Here is a 17,762-nt window from a genome sequence, read left to right on the forward strand (position 1 = left end):
ATCAGGACTGCAGATAAGCTTCATTTGATTATCTACTGTATGTCAAGTTTTCAACTAACTTGTCAGATGTTTACATAAAGAATGGTTCCTATTTGTTTAAAACAAAATGAAAGTCTATATGAAATATTTATCCAGTCTACATCAATTCTGTCTGGAGCAATGAACCAAAATTCCAGCAAACTATTACGAGAAACATTTGAAAGAAAACCCTAAATGTTTAACCCAAGTTATAAAGCTCAAAGGTAAAGATACCAAATCCTGAGGAAATAGCTTATGATTTTAAAGACATTGATAAATAAATCTCTGTGATATTTTCTCTATTGTAACTATTGTGGCATATAGCATTTAAAATAAGTTTGATAAAGCTAACTGACCTAAAATGAGAAATTTGGCCTAAATTAACTTCAAATTTGATTGTGTTATTTGGTGTATGTAAACTTCTGGTTTTATCTGTAAATAGAATTCTATCAAAATCCATATTATGGATTATTCTGACGACGTACCGGCTAAACAATCTCAAACTATAACTAAAACCTGTTTTGGTAATTGCACGAATTAATATGTACAGGCGCAGATGCCAAATCCGTTTGCGTTTAAACCACTGATGTAAACTCTGCTCACACAATTTGTCCCTCGCGCATTCCGTAGAACTACTACTCTCACGTGATCCGTCTTGTGACAACCGGAAGCAGGAACAATAACATCAGCGTGAGGATGTTGCTACAGCTGTGATAGTTTTACCCTTTATTTGGAGAAATTAACGCAAACATGACTTCCACCATAAAGGAAACGCAAAGGTAGGCTCGGTTCTGTTCTTTTAGACGCAGATTAATTTTAGTGGCACAAAATTAGCATGTAGCATCTTAACGGGCCTTTGTTTATGCCGTAGTTTTAACTTGACTTTAAATCCATGAATATATTGTCAAGTAAACATTTGCGTGACTTATTTGTGCTACCATGAGCATGTATTGTTTATCGACTTGATGCGTCTGTTCTGAAGCCAACCTGAACTGCTGTTTTTTTTGTTTGTTGTTAAGAAAGGCTTTCGAATTTATACACCCCACAAAGTTTAGTTTTAAATTTTATATTCTCACATTCTCACAATTTGACAGATGAGTTGTTGCTTTACCAAAACACAAATGTAAGGTGGGATTTTTGGTTAATTCATAAAGTAATAGTGAGGAGTAATGGATGTAGAGTGTAAGTTTCTCAGAATTAGCCAAAATTTGCTCACGAATCAATAAATTATATGAAAGCAACTTTTCTTTTTTTCCAACCAGACCACAGTGAAATTCAAAAACCTATTGCTGGAAGTGTATTTATTTCTTTAGCCCCAGTTATGTGTGTTTTTTAGGCAGTGTTAATATCTAAAAATCAAGGCAGCCAATGGAGGATATCGCACCCTAATTATTTTGTATTTTATTCACAGTATTTCTTTTCAGATTTTCTTTTGAATGACTACTTACATGAGCTTGAAAAACCTAAATAGAGATGATTCAACTTAAAGTAAAAACTCTTTCTGCTTCTGTGCTTTCACATAAGTTGTGTTGTATGACATTTACGGTCTTCATTATGTTTAGAGTTTATGCTTAGTCTCAGTCATAAATATTGTGTTATTGTGGTCAAAGTGGGATGAATACCCCATCAATGCATGATGTTTCTATTGTTTCACATCACCTGGGAAAAATGTTGGAGTATTGTTATTAATTAGTCAATAAAGAACTTGCAGTCTTAGTGATCTGATCATCATCAACATCTCAAACTCTTTTTTTTTTAAACAGCATTAAAGAAGCGGTGAATTTCATCAACACGATTGATGTGAACAAGTTCTCCAGGCTTCTCTCTCGCATCATACAAAAGCTTCATGTGAAGGTACAAACACTACATGTTGCCATGTGAGCCAATCACAAGAGCACAAAGCTGTAACATCAAAGCTGGTGACTGTAGAGCAGTAGGCAGAGTTTAAACACTGTTTGACTTGAATCATTTTACTTGGTTACCAATGTTTTCTTCCAAACAGGAAAAATAAGTTTCAAATGCTAAAGGAAGACCATGCTATTTGTTTTATTATACTGTGTAATGCTACAGACTTAATGTAATAACATTAAGTTATTAATGTTAATTAATAACCCTAACCCTTTTGCAGAAAATTCACTTTTTTGAAATGTTTTTTATTTTTTTATATTATTTTTTTATGATTTTTATGTGCTTCTCCTTGCTAGAACAGGACTGTCTTATCTCTCTGTGATTTGTTTTATTTTTGTTGCATTTTGTCAATTTACTTTTAAACTTTCAGGTAAAGTTGAACTTAATTCAACTTTGATCTTTGATTTCTTCAAGTCTCCTTACAAAATTGTTGAATGCTAACGCTGAGATATTGTTGTCAGAGAGAAGAAAGTTTGTCAGATCTGTTCCACCTGTCAAATTAGTAAATATTAATGAGAATTTTAAAAATTGTCACTGCCATTGCTGTTTTTTCCTCTACAGGGGGAACGGACATTCAGTGAGGAAGAAGAGCAAAAGCTGCAGGCTGCTCTGACCTTGGACAAACATGCTCTTAACTTGGTCCTGGAGACGACTGCCTTTATTCTGGAGCAGGTGGGAGGAGGACATCCTGAGAGACTAGATCAGAGTTTAATTGAGTTTTTATTGAAATTATAAAACAAATTTAACAGTTTTTTTTATATCTTGTGCTTCTAATTTTGATAAAAGATCTCAAACAGAAAGAAAAACATTCTGCAAAGCAGATTTATTGGTCTATTTTTACTTGCTCAGATTTTCTTATGTACTTAATGATACCATCACATAGACTCATTCTGATCAGCCACATGCATGCAAAACTTAAAGGAGTAATATGTTGGAAAATGCACACTTAGAATAGAAGAGATTTCCAGAAAAGAGTGTTTTCTTAAATTTGGATAATGTTCAGAGCTTGTTTTTTCCAGCAGGGGTCACCGTTGTGTTGCAAATGTATTGTTAAGTTATATTGATTTTATTTATACTCTAGTTGTGATTATACACCCTCCACACTAATAGACATTTGTAAAGAAGTTTTAAACTGGCTTTTAGGCTGCTGCTCTTAGCTGCGGTTCTCTAACTAGATTTTCTTTCTTGTTTTTTTTTTTTGTATATTTCTCTTCTTTTAAATCTTACTCACAAAGTGAGTAAGAGTAAGATGGGAGACCAAAGAAAAATTGTTTCCCATCAAACCTTGTGTGTCACACTTCCATCAGTTTTAGTTTTTTATTATTTCTCTTACTGGAGATATAGACAAGTTTAGTCAAACGGCTTCTCTCTTTAAGCAATTTTCTGGCTTTGGATGGACCTGAAAGCTGAAATTGTATTTATTTGAATTGCACCTTCATTTGAATTGTTCCATATTGAAGGGGGTGAGTGGTTGATAAAAATCTGCCCCTTAGTGTCATGTAATACTTGTACCGGAGAAAGTCATGGATTACTAATTTAATTAAAAGATAAAACTATAAAAATGCTTTCATTGTTTGCACTACAAATACATTTTTCCTAACATGGGAGCTGCATCCTGACTAATTCAATCTGCTCAAAATACAGGTTGTGCTGAAGTATGCGACTATGATAAGAGATATAATTACTTTCTTGACTGTTTTTGTTTTTTGTTGTTGTTTTTTTACACATTTTTACCAGTATTGGAACTAAAAGGGCACATTTAAAAATTTAATTTAACATTGCTCCAACTTAATTTGATTTATTTTATTGTATTTTGCTTTGTTTTAATTTAAATTGGTGTATTTAAATTTACGTCATTCTATTAAATGAATTATTTAATTGTTTTTTAAATGACTTCTTTCTGCCTTCTCGTAGGCAGTGTATCACAGCATAAAGCCGGCCTCTCTGCAGCAGCAGCTGGAGGAGATCCATCTGAGCTCCGATAAGGCTGAGGTGTTTTCTCAGGCCTGGGCCTCTGCTGGACCGGAGCTGGTGGAGAAACTGAAGCGGAACACCTTTGCTCCTAAGAAGGTACAGATACAAGGTGCAAGATTTATTTTTTTTTTCTCAGGTATTTTTGTAGACAGGCTGACAAATGTTTCTCGCCAGCCTCTAAGAGTGCAAAAACATGAAAAAAAGTGCAAAGAAAATGACATGAGTACAACTTTGTCACATCTTAAAAACCTGTTGTAAGCTTTAACAGCAACACAGGAGTCTCAGTGGTGCAGACGTTCTGCTACTGACTGAATTCTTTGCCACTGTTTGTTTCAAATCTGGCACAAGTTGTAACACTGAAACTTTAGGCTTCTTTCTCTCTGCTCCTTCATCAAAGAGTGACACTTCAAATGGCCTTTCCCTTCCAGAGACAAGATCTAACACAGAGGAAATAAACAGCATGTCGACATTAGGCTGGAGTTGGTGTTGCTGTCACGCTTTCAGATGTCTCACCTGCCTCTGTCTCATAAGTCATCTCTCCCTCCTCCGTGAATTAGTAAGTCGCAGGCGGTGACAGCGACCAATTCTCTGGAGGCCATCTGCTGCTGCTGTGACTTTGAGCAATAATTTACGTATGCATCAACCACACAGTGCAGCTGACAAGTGTATGTTTCCTCTCATGCACTTAAAAAAAAAAAAAAATCTAAAGTAGGTTCTTGTCTTAAATAATTTGATAATGATTATTATCACCAGCATTTTGTATTGATCAATGATGGTTTGTGATGGATTGATTTTCTACAAATTGGCCATCAGGTTGACGATTAAACAATAAGGTGTATAAATTGTTTATTTTAAACCTGTATATTTCCTTTTAAAGACAAAGTTTTGTCACCTTGCCTCTGAAGACATCTTGGTCATAAACTAAAACATTTCACTTTCAACTAAAGGGCGTTTTAGGTTATTTTTTTCTCCCCACTCTTAGAATATTTTTCGACAAAATGTGAAAATTATACTCAGATTAATGAGTGGATTTGGGAGGTTCAGCTCATAATTTAAATGCATTTGTGTCACAGTCCATAAATCAAAGCATAACAAAAATGCAGTCGCTTAAATGTGGAAATCTAGCTTTAGAACCTCAACTAGTATCAATAAATGCAACCCTACATGTCCAGGTTTGTCACCTGTTTTCCTTATTCAGTGCACATTAATACTGAAAGTCATCTTAGGGTCTTTAACTGAAAAAGTAAACTAAATCAGCTTTTAGTGCTTTTTCATTTTGCTGCTAAACTCCTGGAAGAGCCAGACTTAATAATAATAAAAAAAAAAGTCATTGAGGTATCTGATGTGAGAACAGGATTGGAAATTTTACTATCAGTCAGAAAAATCCCATTTGAAATGTGTTTTGTCAAATATAGCAGCTCCATGCAGTAAGGCAGAGCTGGCTAGATTGTCCAAATCAGCTTATGTGTTTATCTCCACTTTAATTTTGTATGTCTCTAAGTGGATTTATTTCCATACACTGAAATAAAAATGGCCACCATAATGACATCGTGATGCGCCAGTCGTGAATAATGTGGCTGCTCTGGCTCACAGCTGTCCTCTGATCCTGTGGAAGGAGCCCAACTCAATAAGTCACTCACAGTTTATTATTATGGCCTCCGTCTGAATCGTAAAACACTTCGATGTCCTGCCTTGACTCGGTGCTGCTATTCTATCATGCTGCATCAGCTGACTGATGAGCCACCTCTGTGTAAATCAACCAAACCAGAGCAGAGAGAGGCTGGGAATGCAATGAGAAGGGTTTTTTTTTATTCCTACTTTTAACAGCATATAGTGTCTCTCCAATGTTCACATCCCCCTGTTATAATGCCAGGTTTCTTGTAATGCAAGAAACCTCCAAATTATTTCAACACCTTTTGCTACATTTGTGATATTTATCCTGTACAAATTAACCTAAGAATAAATATGTTGGAGTGAAAAAGTACAGTTAAAAAGTTTAAAAGCTCTGATGTGCACAAACTCAAGGTAGAAGTCTTAACAGTTTGTGTCCAGCATATGTGTGTTCTGCAGAGATGATATTTGTCCTTTCCCCGACCCCAGACCTGTTGAAGTTCTGGGAAGGTCACCCCTGACCTTCCCAGACCTGGGAAGGTCACCCCTGACGATCCTTTCTGCTGACCTCTGTTGTTTGTTGCGGTCTGGACCTGTCCCGTTTTATGAAGGAGACAGACAACACAGAGCAGAATGACCATCAAACAGGATTTATGTCACATTATAAGTAGAAAAAGGAATTACAGGAAATGTTTTATCTGTCCACATTCAATTGTCTCCAGTATTTATTAAACTGAAGTGTGAGAGTTATATGCTCAAATTATAAACTGGCATCATTTATATTTTTAAGCTGGACTATGTCAGCTGGCAGCTGAACCTGCAGATGGCCCAGTCCAGCCAGGCTCGTATGAAGTCTCCCAGTGCCGTCCTGCAGCTGGGGCTCCGAAATGAAGACTCTGAGGTATGAACTCCTAAAAACATGACCCACACGACCTCTCTTTTGTTTCTGTGCTTTGCTTATACTTGCATACATCTACAACCAAAACTGTCAGTGTGAAGTGCTTATCAGACTGGTGTCCTTCATGAATGCCAAACAAAAATCATCTCCAGTCTGTCTGTTCTCTCTGCTAATTGATGATAATCCCAGAGCTGCCTGTCTTGACTTAAAGAGAGTCTGACATCTGGCTCCAGAGTAAGTGTGGTGTAAAGAGCAGAGATCAGGGAGCTTGTTATCTGAAACCTTCAGGGTGTTTTTGTTCTCTTGAGAGATTCACTTTGTAGCTTAAAACGGACAGTACGTAATATTTACTGTGCATGTCTGTCTTATGAACTCCTTTACAAATATTTTGTTCTCGCTCATTTGTTTTTAATGCTCTGAATGTCTTTAATTCATGTATCTAAGCAATACTAGGGGCTGTCATTTTAGAAAACATGCAAATATGACGTCATGCAAAGACATTTTATTTTTTATCCTGTTTCTGTTTATTTTTTCTCATTGTGTTTTTAATTGGTAAGAGATTTTGTTTCTCCTTCACATTTGTCTGTGGTTCTTTCTGGGAGGTAAAAAAAAAAAAAAGGGAACTCAAGTATTGTTGGCACATTTAATTGGAATCTTGTGTTTACACTTGATGCTTTGATTGTCCTATAACGTCAAACACTTGTCATGGCGCTGTTAATACTCCAATAAACAGCTGAATTGTGTTCTGAAGTCTGTGGAGGACCATTGTTTGATGTCATGAATGCTGAAATCCTTCGTTAGCTTTAGCCTCGACTGGGTTGGTGTTTATCCTCTTAGCCTGGATGCTGTTGTTCCAGTTGAATAGTTAAGTGTTTCTCCTGCTCGCTTCTTTGGATTCTTTGCCCCAAGACGATGCTGGCTTAGCCTAAACTTGTAATAAGGCGTGACATATTCAAATTTTTTACCATGTTTAATTGGAGCCTCAAGGTGAAAAATGGGATAAGGATACTGTTTATGTTTATCTCTACGAAAGAAAGAGTTTTTAAATAGACATTTTGAACTAGATTCTTCTGTTTTTCTCTAGGCTTTCAAATGAAACATTAATTTATTTAAATCCATTTACTTTTTTTTATTCTTGGTGGAGAAGTCTGGGTGGGCTAAAAACAAGCCCTGCCAAAAGTTAAAGGAGAAAACTTCAGAGATGCGCTTCCGTTATGTGCCTGCAGGGGGCACTGTTGTTTCACAGGTTTAAAAGCGACACATCTGAGACGGATAGGACTCCTCTGACTGAGATGATGCAAATTAATTTTTTTTTTATTTTTATTTTTTACACCTTTTAAAAAATCTGACTTCTTCTTCTTGGTGTTTTCTGAGTCGAACATCTTTTTAACTCTTGTTAAGAATTTCTCTTTGCAACTTGTGGTTCGGAAAGGCGTTTGCAACAACTGAGAAGTTTAGCTCCAACTGTGATTACCACACACAGGTTAAACACCCTGGCTGCTGCTAATTGTCTAAAAGAGAGGGGGAGCTGCTAATTGGAGAACACAGAAAATTAAAAGGTGATGAGTAAAGATGTGACGAGACATGTAAGTGAAAGAGGATGTGAAAACAAGTTGGAAAAAAGAAAGAGGTTATGAAATCGTGAAGATGAAGAGAAGGAAGGAGCGAAAGGCAAGACTGGTACTCTGGATTTTATTGATTGCTGTGGAAGCTAAGTGGAGAGTTAGACACTCCTGCATCTAACCAGCCTCCTACTTTATTAGAACTCTCCCTGAAGAGCAGAGGAGGAGGAGAACTGCCAGAGCATCTCATATCTCTTTCCTCCAATCAATTTGTGCTATTCAACGCATCACAAGTGGGGTGCATAAGGTGTTAGAAAGAATACAGAAACTAAAAGGACTTTACAGTCCAGGATAATCCCCTCTACCTTTAAAATACAGTGCTTTGCAAAACCTTTTCCTCTGTTTTTACAATTAAATCTGAAAAATGTGGTGTGCACTTCCACTATTCCCACTTCATTATGATACCTCTAAATAAAATCTAGTTGTCTAATTTGTATAGTCTACCTGTGTGTAATTTAGTCTCAGTTTAAATTCAACTGTTCTATGAAGGCCTTTAAGTTTTGTTAGAAAACATCAGAAATAAAAAGAAATCTCGAGCTTTAAAAATCTAACAGAGCATTCGGGGCAAAAATAAAAAAGGGGAAGAAAAATAATTGGTGGATGAAACGAGTGGCACAGCAGCAAATTCCCCGACATGGCCATCCACCAAAGACAATATTATCTATTCTCACTAAAATGCAGAACAAAATTATAACAGTAACTCTGGTGGAACTTCAGTAACTTACAGCTCAGGTGGAAGAATCTGAGGACAGGAAAACGTTTAGTTGTGCACACTACCATCTTCCAGTCTTTATGGAACAGTTGCAAAGCCATTGTTGTATAAAATATTTAAGATAACATTGGAAGCAAAGATGGGGAACTCAACAAACACATGAGTAAGGTTATTTCGTCAGATGACTGTGGAATTGGTCATGAAAAACTCTGTGTATGTGAGGGAAATCTAATTGTGACACAGCCCTGAATACGTCATCTCCACTGTGAACTATGGTGGTGGCAACATCATGCCACAGGGAAGCTTTTCTTAGCTGGTCAGATTGATTGAACTCGGTACAGGACAACACTGAAAGAAAACCAGTTTGAGGAAGTAACGATTTCAGACGGGGGAGGAGATTTGTCCTTCTGCAGGAGCAGGATGAACATACAGCCAGAGCTGTATGAAATAGTTTAACTCGCTGCATATTCATGTGCCAGGATGACCCAGTCAAAGTCCAGGCCTGAATCTAATTAAGAATATGAGGTCACAAATGTACTAACGGATAAAAACACACACCTTTTCTTCTCATCATCCAAAGTTAAATCAGACCAAACTTCCCTTGTTGTAGGTCAGTCAGATTGACTAAAACTATTTATATTTTCTAAATGCCACAAAAATTAGAGAAGGAATATATCAGATTTAGTTAGGAAGGTCTTCAAAATCTCAACTTTGCATACAGATTGACCACTGTTTTGTTAAGCAATGACGGAAAGTCCAGGTGATGATGTCATGGCTTTGGAACCTTCTGATTGGTTAACTGACACATTTGAGTTAATCGGAGGTTCACCTGCATGTGTATTTTAAGGCCACATCTTAAAAACACTCTTTTATCGTATGACACAATGATGCACTTCATAAAAAAGATGGTATCAGAAGGGAAGAATGTTATGTGCAGTCATGAAGTGGTTTAGGGATACTTCAGTAAATTCTTTGGCGTGGCCATCACAAAGCCCTGATTTCAGTCCTTTAGAGAAGTTGAAGGCAGGTCTGAAAAGGTGTGTGAGCGCGGGACAACCTACAAACTGGACTCGGTCACACCGGATCTGTCAGGCAGAACGGACCAGAACTCCAGCAAGCTGCTCTGAGAAACCTGTGGAAGGGAACTCAAAACGTCTGATCCAAATCATAAAGCTTAAAGGCAGCACTAATAAATACCGAGGAAATCTGCTAGTGTTTTGGTAGAAACATTGTGCCTGTTAGCATGTAGCAGTGATTTTGGTGAGGGGTAATAAAACAAAGGTGGATGTATGTTTTTAAACTTCTGGCTTCAGCTGTAGTGCGACCACCATCACAGCAGCCCATCCATACAAACGGCTTTGTTCTTAAAGTAGAAAGATGTGAAGCAACTGTGGCGTCTCCGTTTCTTAAACGATGCATTTCAGATCATCTGCACATGTCCTCACAATCACAATCTTAGTGTTTTAAGAATGAGGTAGTTTAAATATTCTCATAAAGAGTGATGGAAATATCAATCCATACAGGTGGGATGTAAAACCCTGACTTTTTTTAATCCAGTGTCCTTGATAAAGAGTGTGATGTGAGCAGTGGAGGTATAGAATCCAGGGGAGGGTGAAAGGAAGGGTAAAATAACAAAGGAAGATGATGGATTGATAACACCAAGATCACAGTGGGGGAAAAAGATGAATTTGAAGCAAGTGAGAATTTGTTAAAATCTATCCTTCAGTTCCCCTTCGGGTACATGAAGCGCTTATGGTAATACCAGATGTCTACATGGAAAGCCTCAGGGAGTTTGATTTTTTTAGCTGTTAATGAAATGCAGTTTCCTTTTCATCAGTGTGAAGCAACAAACATGATTTTGTTGTTTTATCTGTTACAGCAGAGTGTTGTTGGATTTCAGTCCCGACTGCAGAAACCTTGATTTTATTGTTTTTCTTCACAAACACCTGGTTATTGAAGTTTCTCATTCTGAGATCTGTTGTCAGTTTAGATTTGTTTTTACGTGGCGGATGCTGTGCTTCAAAACACACTGCTGAAACCGCCGGTGGTTCATGAGATTTAGGAGAGTCGGCTGCTCGAACTCAGAGGCCGAGGTCGCAAGCACCTTGTCTTGTTGGATTGGAAGATGGATCAATGGACTGGGGCCTTGTCTGAAGTAATGCAAGCGCAAAAAGTTAAATGGCTTGATTTACTAGATAATCTGCAACTTAACTTAGTCATAAAATCTGGATCATCCTCAAAAGTACAAGATGACGAAGGTGAGAGGAGCTCAGAGTAAAGTTGCACCTCCATTGAAAGGAGTTGGCTAAGGTGGTTGGGACGTCTGATCAGGATGCTGCTTGTGTGCCTTTGTTTAGAGCAGGGGTCCCCAAACTACGGCCCGCGGGCCGGATCCGGCCCGCCTCCTCATTTGGTCCGGCCCCCTGAACAATACCAGAGAGCATTCAGTGTTTTTTTTCATATATATGTGGATTTTTCTTCAACCACCAGGGGCGCTCTTGAGCAGATATGAAACTTAGTTTCCCTCAATGGAATATATACTAGTCAGTACCAGTCACTGTTTCGCTCACGGTTTTTTTCCATTTGCATTCTGGGTAAAAATCTATCTACAAACGCGAATATGTCGTCGGCAGTAATCAAATTCCCCCCCGTCAACAAAACTTTGCTAAGGATTCTTTCTCGAAAAACTAAGATCGGCCCCCGACCAGAAAAGGGAACAGTCATGTGGCCCTCGCAGGAAAAAGTTTGGGGACCCCTGATTTAGAGGTTCCCCAAGCATCTCCCATTGTGGGAAGACCTGAAGGTAGAAATGCTGTCTGACTTGGGCGTGTCTGGGAATCCAAAACTAACTGGAGATGTCTGGGTTTCCCTCATACATGTTTTACTTCTGCGACTTGACTTTGGATCAGTAAAAGCAGATTGATGGGATCTTAGTTGTTTCTTCCTGTAAAATTTCCACCAAATATAAGTGCAACAAACAACTTAACAAAATAGCTCGAAAGACCAGCAGTTCCAGCAATATAAGCATCTTTGGAACCAGAACTGAAATGCAATTAATTGACTTATATTAATGGACAAACAAATTATGTTATGTAAAAATACATATTTATTATTTTCATCCTAGAAAATTGTATCTTTTTTTTTGAGTGGGTAAGTAGTTATCCTCCAAACCTCTCTCTCTCCATCTGCTTTCTTAAGCATCTGATTTTAATGCAATGCGAGCAACATGCATACTTTTGAAGCATGAGGTCAAGACCTTTTGGTAGATGTGAAAAAAAAAAGAATCTCACCAAATCTTGTGAAATAAAAAGAAAACAAAACAAAAGCCATATATTTTTTTATTTTTATAATATACCCATCTTCTATGACCTCGACCTAGAGTTTGGAATAAACTCTCTTCACATCAGAACTTACTCATCCTCATATTTGGTACTTTTTGAAACTCACTTTTTTAAACATCTACTGTTCCAGCCATCCGTTTTCTAAACCTGTGTAGTCTAGCAAGTGCATTGTGCCATTTTAATACCTTTAGAACAATAGTTTTGTGACAAATTTAATTGTATGTAGCATAGGAGATTTAGCCTCAGCCTGTCTCCACATTATGAAAAAATGCTAACAGGTCACTCACAAATCCATATATCTCATAACCTATTGAGGACAATTATTCTTTTTATTCCCCAGAGGGTTGAAGACGTAAATCTATAAAGTGTTTTGCATCAGCTTTTGCTTTGGTGAGTTTACAAGTTTAAAATCAGTCACCGGGGTTGTAACATTTTCTCCTTTATCTTTTGGTTTTAAAGTGAACTTCTTATCAACCCCTCTCCCCCCGCAGTGCTGACATTTATACCACAGACTGTTCACCTACAAAGTAACCACAGCAGATTTCAATATTTATTTATTTTGAAACATGCAAGGCCACAAAGGCACATTGAACTAATGAGCTAATATAGTTTCTACATGCTGGCAGAGACCTCAAGGGATTTTTTTTGTTAATAACTTCAGACAGGCTTGATGGTGGTTGATAACACAGAACTCCCTCGTTCAAAACTCAATTTGAAGACAAATCCTGGGTTTCTTTCCCTACTGACTTTCTTCATTAATCTGGTGGCACATTTAATCAATACTTGTTTTTTTTGTTTTTTTTGGTTTAATGGAGTAAACACTCGGTTCACATAGCACTCTCCAAACTGAATGGCAGCCTAGACAAAAACATGTAAAACTCCTTGAATTAAGTTGTGTTTTGAAGTAGCACACCAGAAAAACAAAGCAAACATTTAATTTGGATACATGTGCTCATCAAAATGTGAAAGACAAAAGAACTAGACGTGCAAGTCAGGGAAATATGTGTAGCTTTTTATCAGTACAGCTAGTAGAAAACAGGCAACTTGTCAATATTGTCAGCTGAACTGTAATTAAATAGTTGAGAAAAAAGGAACTGGAATAAACAAGCCTGTTCTACCATCACAAACATAAAAATGTGTGGTTTAATAAATGATAGATGGCAAACACCATCATCTCTGGCTCTTCATGCCGGAGATGCTTCCAACACACGACTGCCTATAAATACTGTTTATATGTTCAACAATGTATATTTATATATTTAGAACAACAAAAAGCCACAAACATATTACTGATGCAACTAAATACTTAAATATGAGGGTCCTTAATGGGTCTTTTTAATCCAGAACTGAAGGCCAAATGAACTTGAAAAATTGTTCAGAAAATTAGCCTCCTGAAATCCCCATGGTCCCTACAACTAAATACAGAAAACTTGGTGATAAGGGTGCTTAAGAAATGACCCTGGACTCTGGATTATCTAGAGATTGTTCAAAGAGGAATGACCAAAACTCTGTCTCTCTGCATGCTCCAACCTTGTGCAATGTTACTGGTTATTTTGTGCTGTAAAATTGACAAGCGTATAATGCAACCTATCTTAAGATCCTGGGTGTTGAGGGATAAACCCTGAAAAGAAAGAAAAAAGAAACCTTGACGTGAGGGAAAAGTAAAACTTTCACAACGGCAACCAAGAATCCATCAGGGAAAAATCCGGTAAATGTTGTCTGTACTCAGAATAAATGTTTAGGATAATATGATCCTGCAGAATGTCTGAAAACTTCCAGGTGTTGTGAAACAGATAGGACTTACACTAAGCCACATCATCTCCACTCCAGGATGATGAGCTCGAGTAGAAAACAGATGACACAAATCCACAGGGCTCAAAACCCAGGAACACCGTCGTCTCCTGCGTGTAGGAATGAGGAAGGAGCAGACATGCTGAAACACACATCGGGATCTTTTGTCAGGCTCTGCTGCACAAGCAGAAAGTAGAGGGTCAAATGACAATAGTAATTTATAAATCTGTCTTCATTTTAGACAGACTTACGTCTGCTCCACCTCATGTCTATGATAAAATGTTTTTACTGCCTATTGGACAACAAGAAGACATTTGGGTCCATATTGACGTCAAAAATATTTTCTCTATGAATGTATTTTTCAGACTTATATAACACATAATTGATTAGTAATGTAGGTATTTTGGGTTTTCAGTAGCTATAAACAATTGTCTTTAAAATTAACAGGGAAAAAAAAAATCGAAATATATCCCTGTGTGTAATGAATCTATGAATCATGAGTTTCACTTTTTGAGCTGAATTACTTAAATAAACAAACTTTTTGGAGACTCTTCTAATTCCTTGAGATTTATCCTAAACCTATTTCATGCAGTTCTGTGATAAATGTCTTTGTAGAACCTTGGTGGGTGGATAAAGTAGTTTCTCTGTTCCCTCTCTGCCCTGTTGCGATGCTGCAATAGTTCAGTAAGCTTTCAGAAAGATTTTGACTTTAAGGGCAGCACCTGCAGCACTCTTTTCTGATTTCTCAATAGCTGAGTACCTGTTAGCATCACAGAAGCTGAGAGGTAAATTGTTCTCATTCAAACGTAAGTGTGTCTATGTTTTCAGGAGGACCATTTTTCTGTCAGATCTGTTAAGAGTTGCATCAACGTAGTGTTGCGCTGTTCCACCTTAGTTCAAGCACTCATGGACTTGGTCTGTTTAGCCATCCTAACATCGAAAATGAATGGATTGGCCAACTAGCAATGTGCTTGGGTATTTCAGCTTCCCAAGATGCAGTTTCTTTTGAATATTTTAGAATTAATCTACAAAACAATCTGTGAATTTTTTCCGCAAATAATTAGGAGTCACGTTTCAAAGAAAAACCTGTGATAGGTGAATCTATAAATACCGAACCGTGAATAGATGGAGGTTTCTTGATTATCTCTGCTATCAAAGAGAAATAATTTCGGCTATTCTATCTTACCTTGACCCATAATAGTTTAATTTAATATGTTGTGAACATAAAATGCTCATGTCCATTTTTAGGCGGTGTATCTAAACGTCCAGTTTCAACGGAATGACATCATCTCGAGTTTTCTTCTTCTCTACTCCAAATTATAACACAGATTGTGTTGCAGAAACCTACTTGTTTTTTTTTTTGTTATCAAAGCATCAAGCCTGAAAGACTTTGTTTCTTTTCTTCTGATACTATTTTTCCCTGATTGTTGCTTACACCATGAGTGCTGTAATCATGGAAGAACGGAAGCCCTTTGTTCAGAAGCAAACAACAAGCCAAAGTCTCACACTTGACGCACAGTTTGAGCCCCCCGAGTGAAGCCTGTGACTTTACTTATTAACGCTGCGTGACGAGGAGTGCAATTAAGCCTCGCCTGTTTTAACTTTGTACGAGGAGGTGCTGTGATCAGAGCCTTCCCAAACATCCCTCCTTGCCTCACGTGTCTCTGTCAAACCAGCACAACTTTGATCGCAACTCTAAGCCGTTCACTCTCCTGACGAGTTACGTAAAGCACCGTTCCTGCCTCCCACACGCTGCCGGCGCGCGCACCGCGCCAAAACGAACGCCGCCGGATCCAACCGTCTTTCCCTTCACCGTCTCGGGGATTACATGACCCAATCGATATATTGGAGAGGCTCAGATGTAAATAGCGCCGAGTTCAGATCGGTCTCTCCGAGCCACCCACCAGCCTGGAAGCACAAAAGCAGCTTTGTGTCGGCCTCTACTTGTCTTGCTCTACATGTCCGAGGATGCTTTGTTGCTTTGTCTGCACATCTTTTTAAGGAGTCTCTCTCCATCTCTCTCTGTCTCTTTATCCAGCTCTCCCTCGGCCTTCTACTTTCCCACTGGTGATTTGTTTTGTTTTGTTTTTTTTTTTTGCCTCCTGTGGGATTTGGGATCCCATTCATGGAGCGCACATTGTTCGGTTCTTATCCATTCCAGCGGATGGGCCCCGGCAGGCAGAATGGGTGACTGTGGGCGCCCTCCTCTCTCTCTCCACCACCCCACTCTGTGCTTCTTGCCATACCATGATGTCATGGCTCTTATCCCCTCCAGGGGTACCCATTGATTTTTCTCTCGCCATTACACACTCCCTATATCTCCCCTTTCCACCTCTTCTACACCCCCCCCCACCAACCCTCAATCCTGCACTCCTTTTTATCCCCAGCCAGTCACTTTCTCAAATTCTTTAGCCTCTCAATAGGCGCCTGGGGGATTTGGGGATGTTTGGATGTTGTTTAGCACACCCACAGCACATGCTTGACACCCAGATAGGAGAGCCATCAACGTCACCAACTGCAACTCGCTGTTCAATCTTGTCTGTTTAACGTACCCCCGACTTTTTTTATTTTTATATTTCCCTCTCTTGTGATCGGCTTGTCTTTTTTTTTCTCTGATTCACGCCATTTGTGAAGTAATCATTAATCTCTCTCCCTCTGCTTCGGCCTGTTCATGCTGATGTCGTCATTTTGCCTGGGTTTTACAGTAAAAGGAAAAATAATTTCAGTCGTTTTTTTGTGTTGCCATTTATTTTAGAGAGGCTGCTCTGCCTCTTGGCTGAACTGCGCCAGGATGAGAAATCTATTTCAGTTTAAACAAGAGGCGCTGATTACACAAGTGCAGAGCCAAATCACATCCATTCAGAGCAGCAAAAGTTTTCTGACAGCCATGAACGGGGTGAAAAGGCTCGTTTTTTTTCTTTTTTTTTTTTCTTTTTCAAATGCCCAATTTGGTAATAATCTAGACATATTATCACATCATGAAGCAGGGTGTTGTATTAATCTCACAGTTTCTCTTTTCTTTGGTTGCTTCCAACTTATCTTTGTTCAACTTCATTCTACTATGAAGAGATATAAAAGAAATACGAGCATACAAGCTACAGGCCTCTTTGCTGCCTGAAATAATGACCTTAATGGGTAGGTTGGAGCTCTGCAGTGTTGCCATCTGACAGTCAGTGTTACAGCAGAGAGAGCTTCCTGTGCCTGTATCAACAAATTGTCGCCAATGTCAATCTGGACGACCAGACTGTACTAATTCTAGTATTTAACTGTAGTGTTGAAAGGAAAAATGTTGCTTTTTAAAATAGTCTCAGGGTTCATAGCTGAGTGTTTACCTGAAGTGTAAGTGCAGAGGGTGCATACAAAATACAGGCAATAAGAAGTCTACACCAAACAAAGTAGCTACATGAAAAATATCAGAGCATTTTCACCTTCAATTTGACCCTATACTCTGTAAAGCTCAATGGAAAAACAAGCTACATTTGTTTTCAAGGGAAAAAACATCTAAAACTATTTGGTTGTAGAAATGTGCAGGGAAAAGGAAGGCAGAGTAAATAAAAAAATATATGTGTTTAGTAAAGAAACTGTAAAGTCCAGAAGCCAAAAAATCCCAAAACCAAAAACAATTAGCGGGAAACTGAGATGACTCCAAAATCCAGAAGCATAAACAACGACAGCAGACAGTGGAGCCGATAATGGACAACAGGATGAACCAAGCAGTGAGTAAAAGAACCAAAGGGGAATATCTTCTGAGGAGAGACGATGAGTGGAACAAGAGACGGATGGAGACTAATTAACCAGAGTGAGAGTAGCGGAGAGAGGAAACTAGAAAACAGAAACATGGAGGAATCTAATTGAATGAAAGGAAGAACAGAAAGTAAACACACAGT

The 17,762-nt window shown here is 38.2% G+C and overlaps 1 protein-coding gene across 1 annotated transcript in view; it reads left to right on the forward strand.

Moving 5' to 3' along the window:
• The first annotated feature begins 642 nt into the window (after window positions 1-642).
• commd10 (COMM domain containing 10) overlaps window positions 643-17,762 on the forward strand; it is a 66,286-nt gene continuing 49,166 nt past the window's right edge. Inside the window, exons 1-5 of the mRNA XM_015052600.1 lie at window positions 643-797; window positions 1,782-1,872; window positions 2,488-2,598; window positions 3,841-3,996; window positions 6,302-6,412. Of these exons, the coding sequence (XP_014908086.1) occupies window positions 769-797; window positions 1,782-1,872; window positions 2,488-2,598; window positions 3,841-3,996; window positions 6,302-6,412 (498 nt within the window). The 5' untranslated portion in view covers window positions 643-768. The remainder of the gene's footprint in view (window positions 798-1,781; window positions 1,873-2,487; window positions 2,599-3,840; window positions 3,997-6,301; window positions 6,413-17,762) is intronic.

This window comes from Poecilia latipinna, unplaced genomic scaffold (genome assembly GCF_001443285.1).
Source record: "Poecilia latipinna isolate Pla-1442-1.1 unplaced genomic scaffold, P_latipinna-1.0 Scaffold1121, whole genome shotgun sequence".
NCBI classification, from domain to species: domain Eukaryota; kingdom Metazoa; phylum Chordata; class Actinopteri; order Cyprinodontiformes; family Poeciliidae; genus Poecilia; species Poecilia latipinna.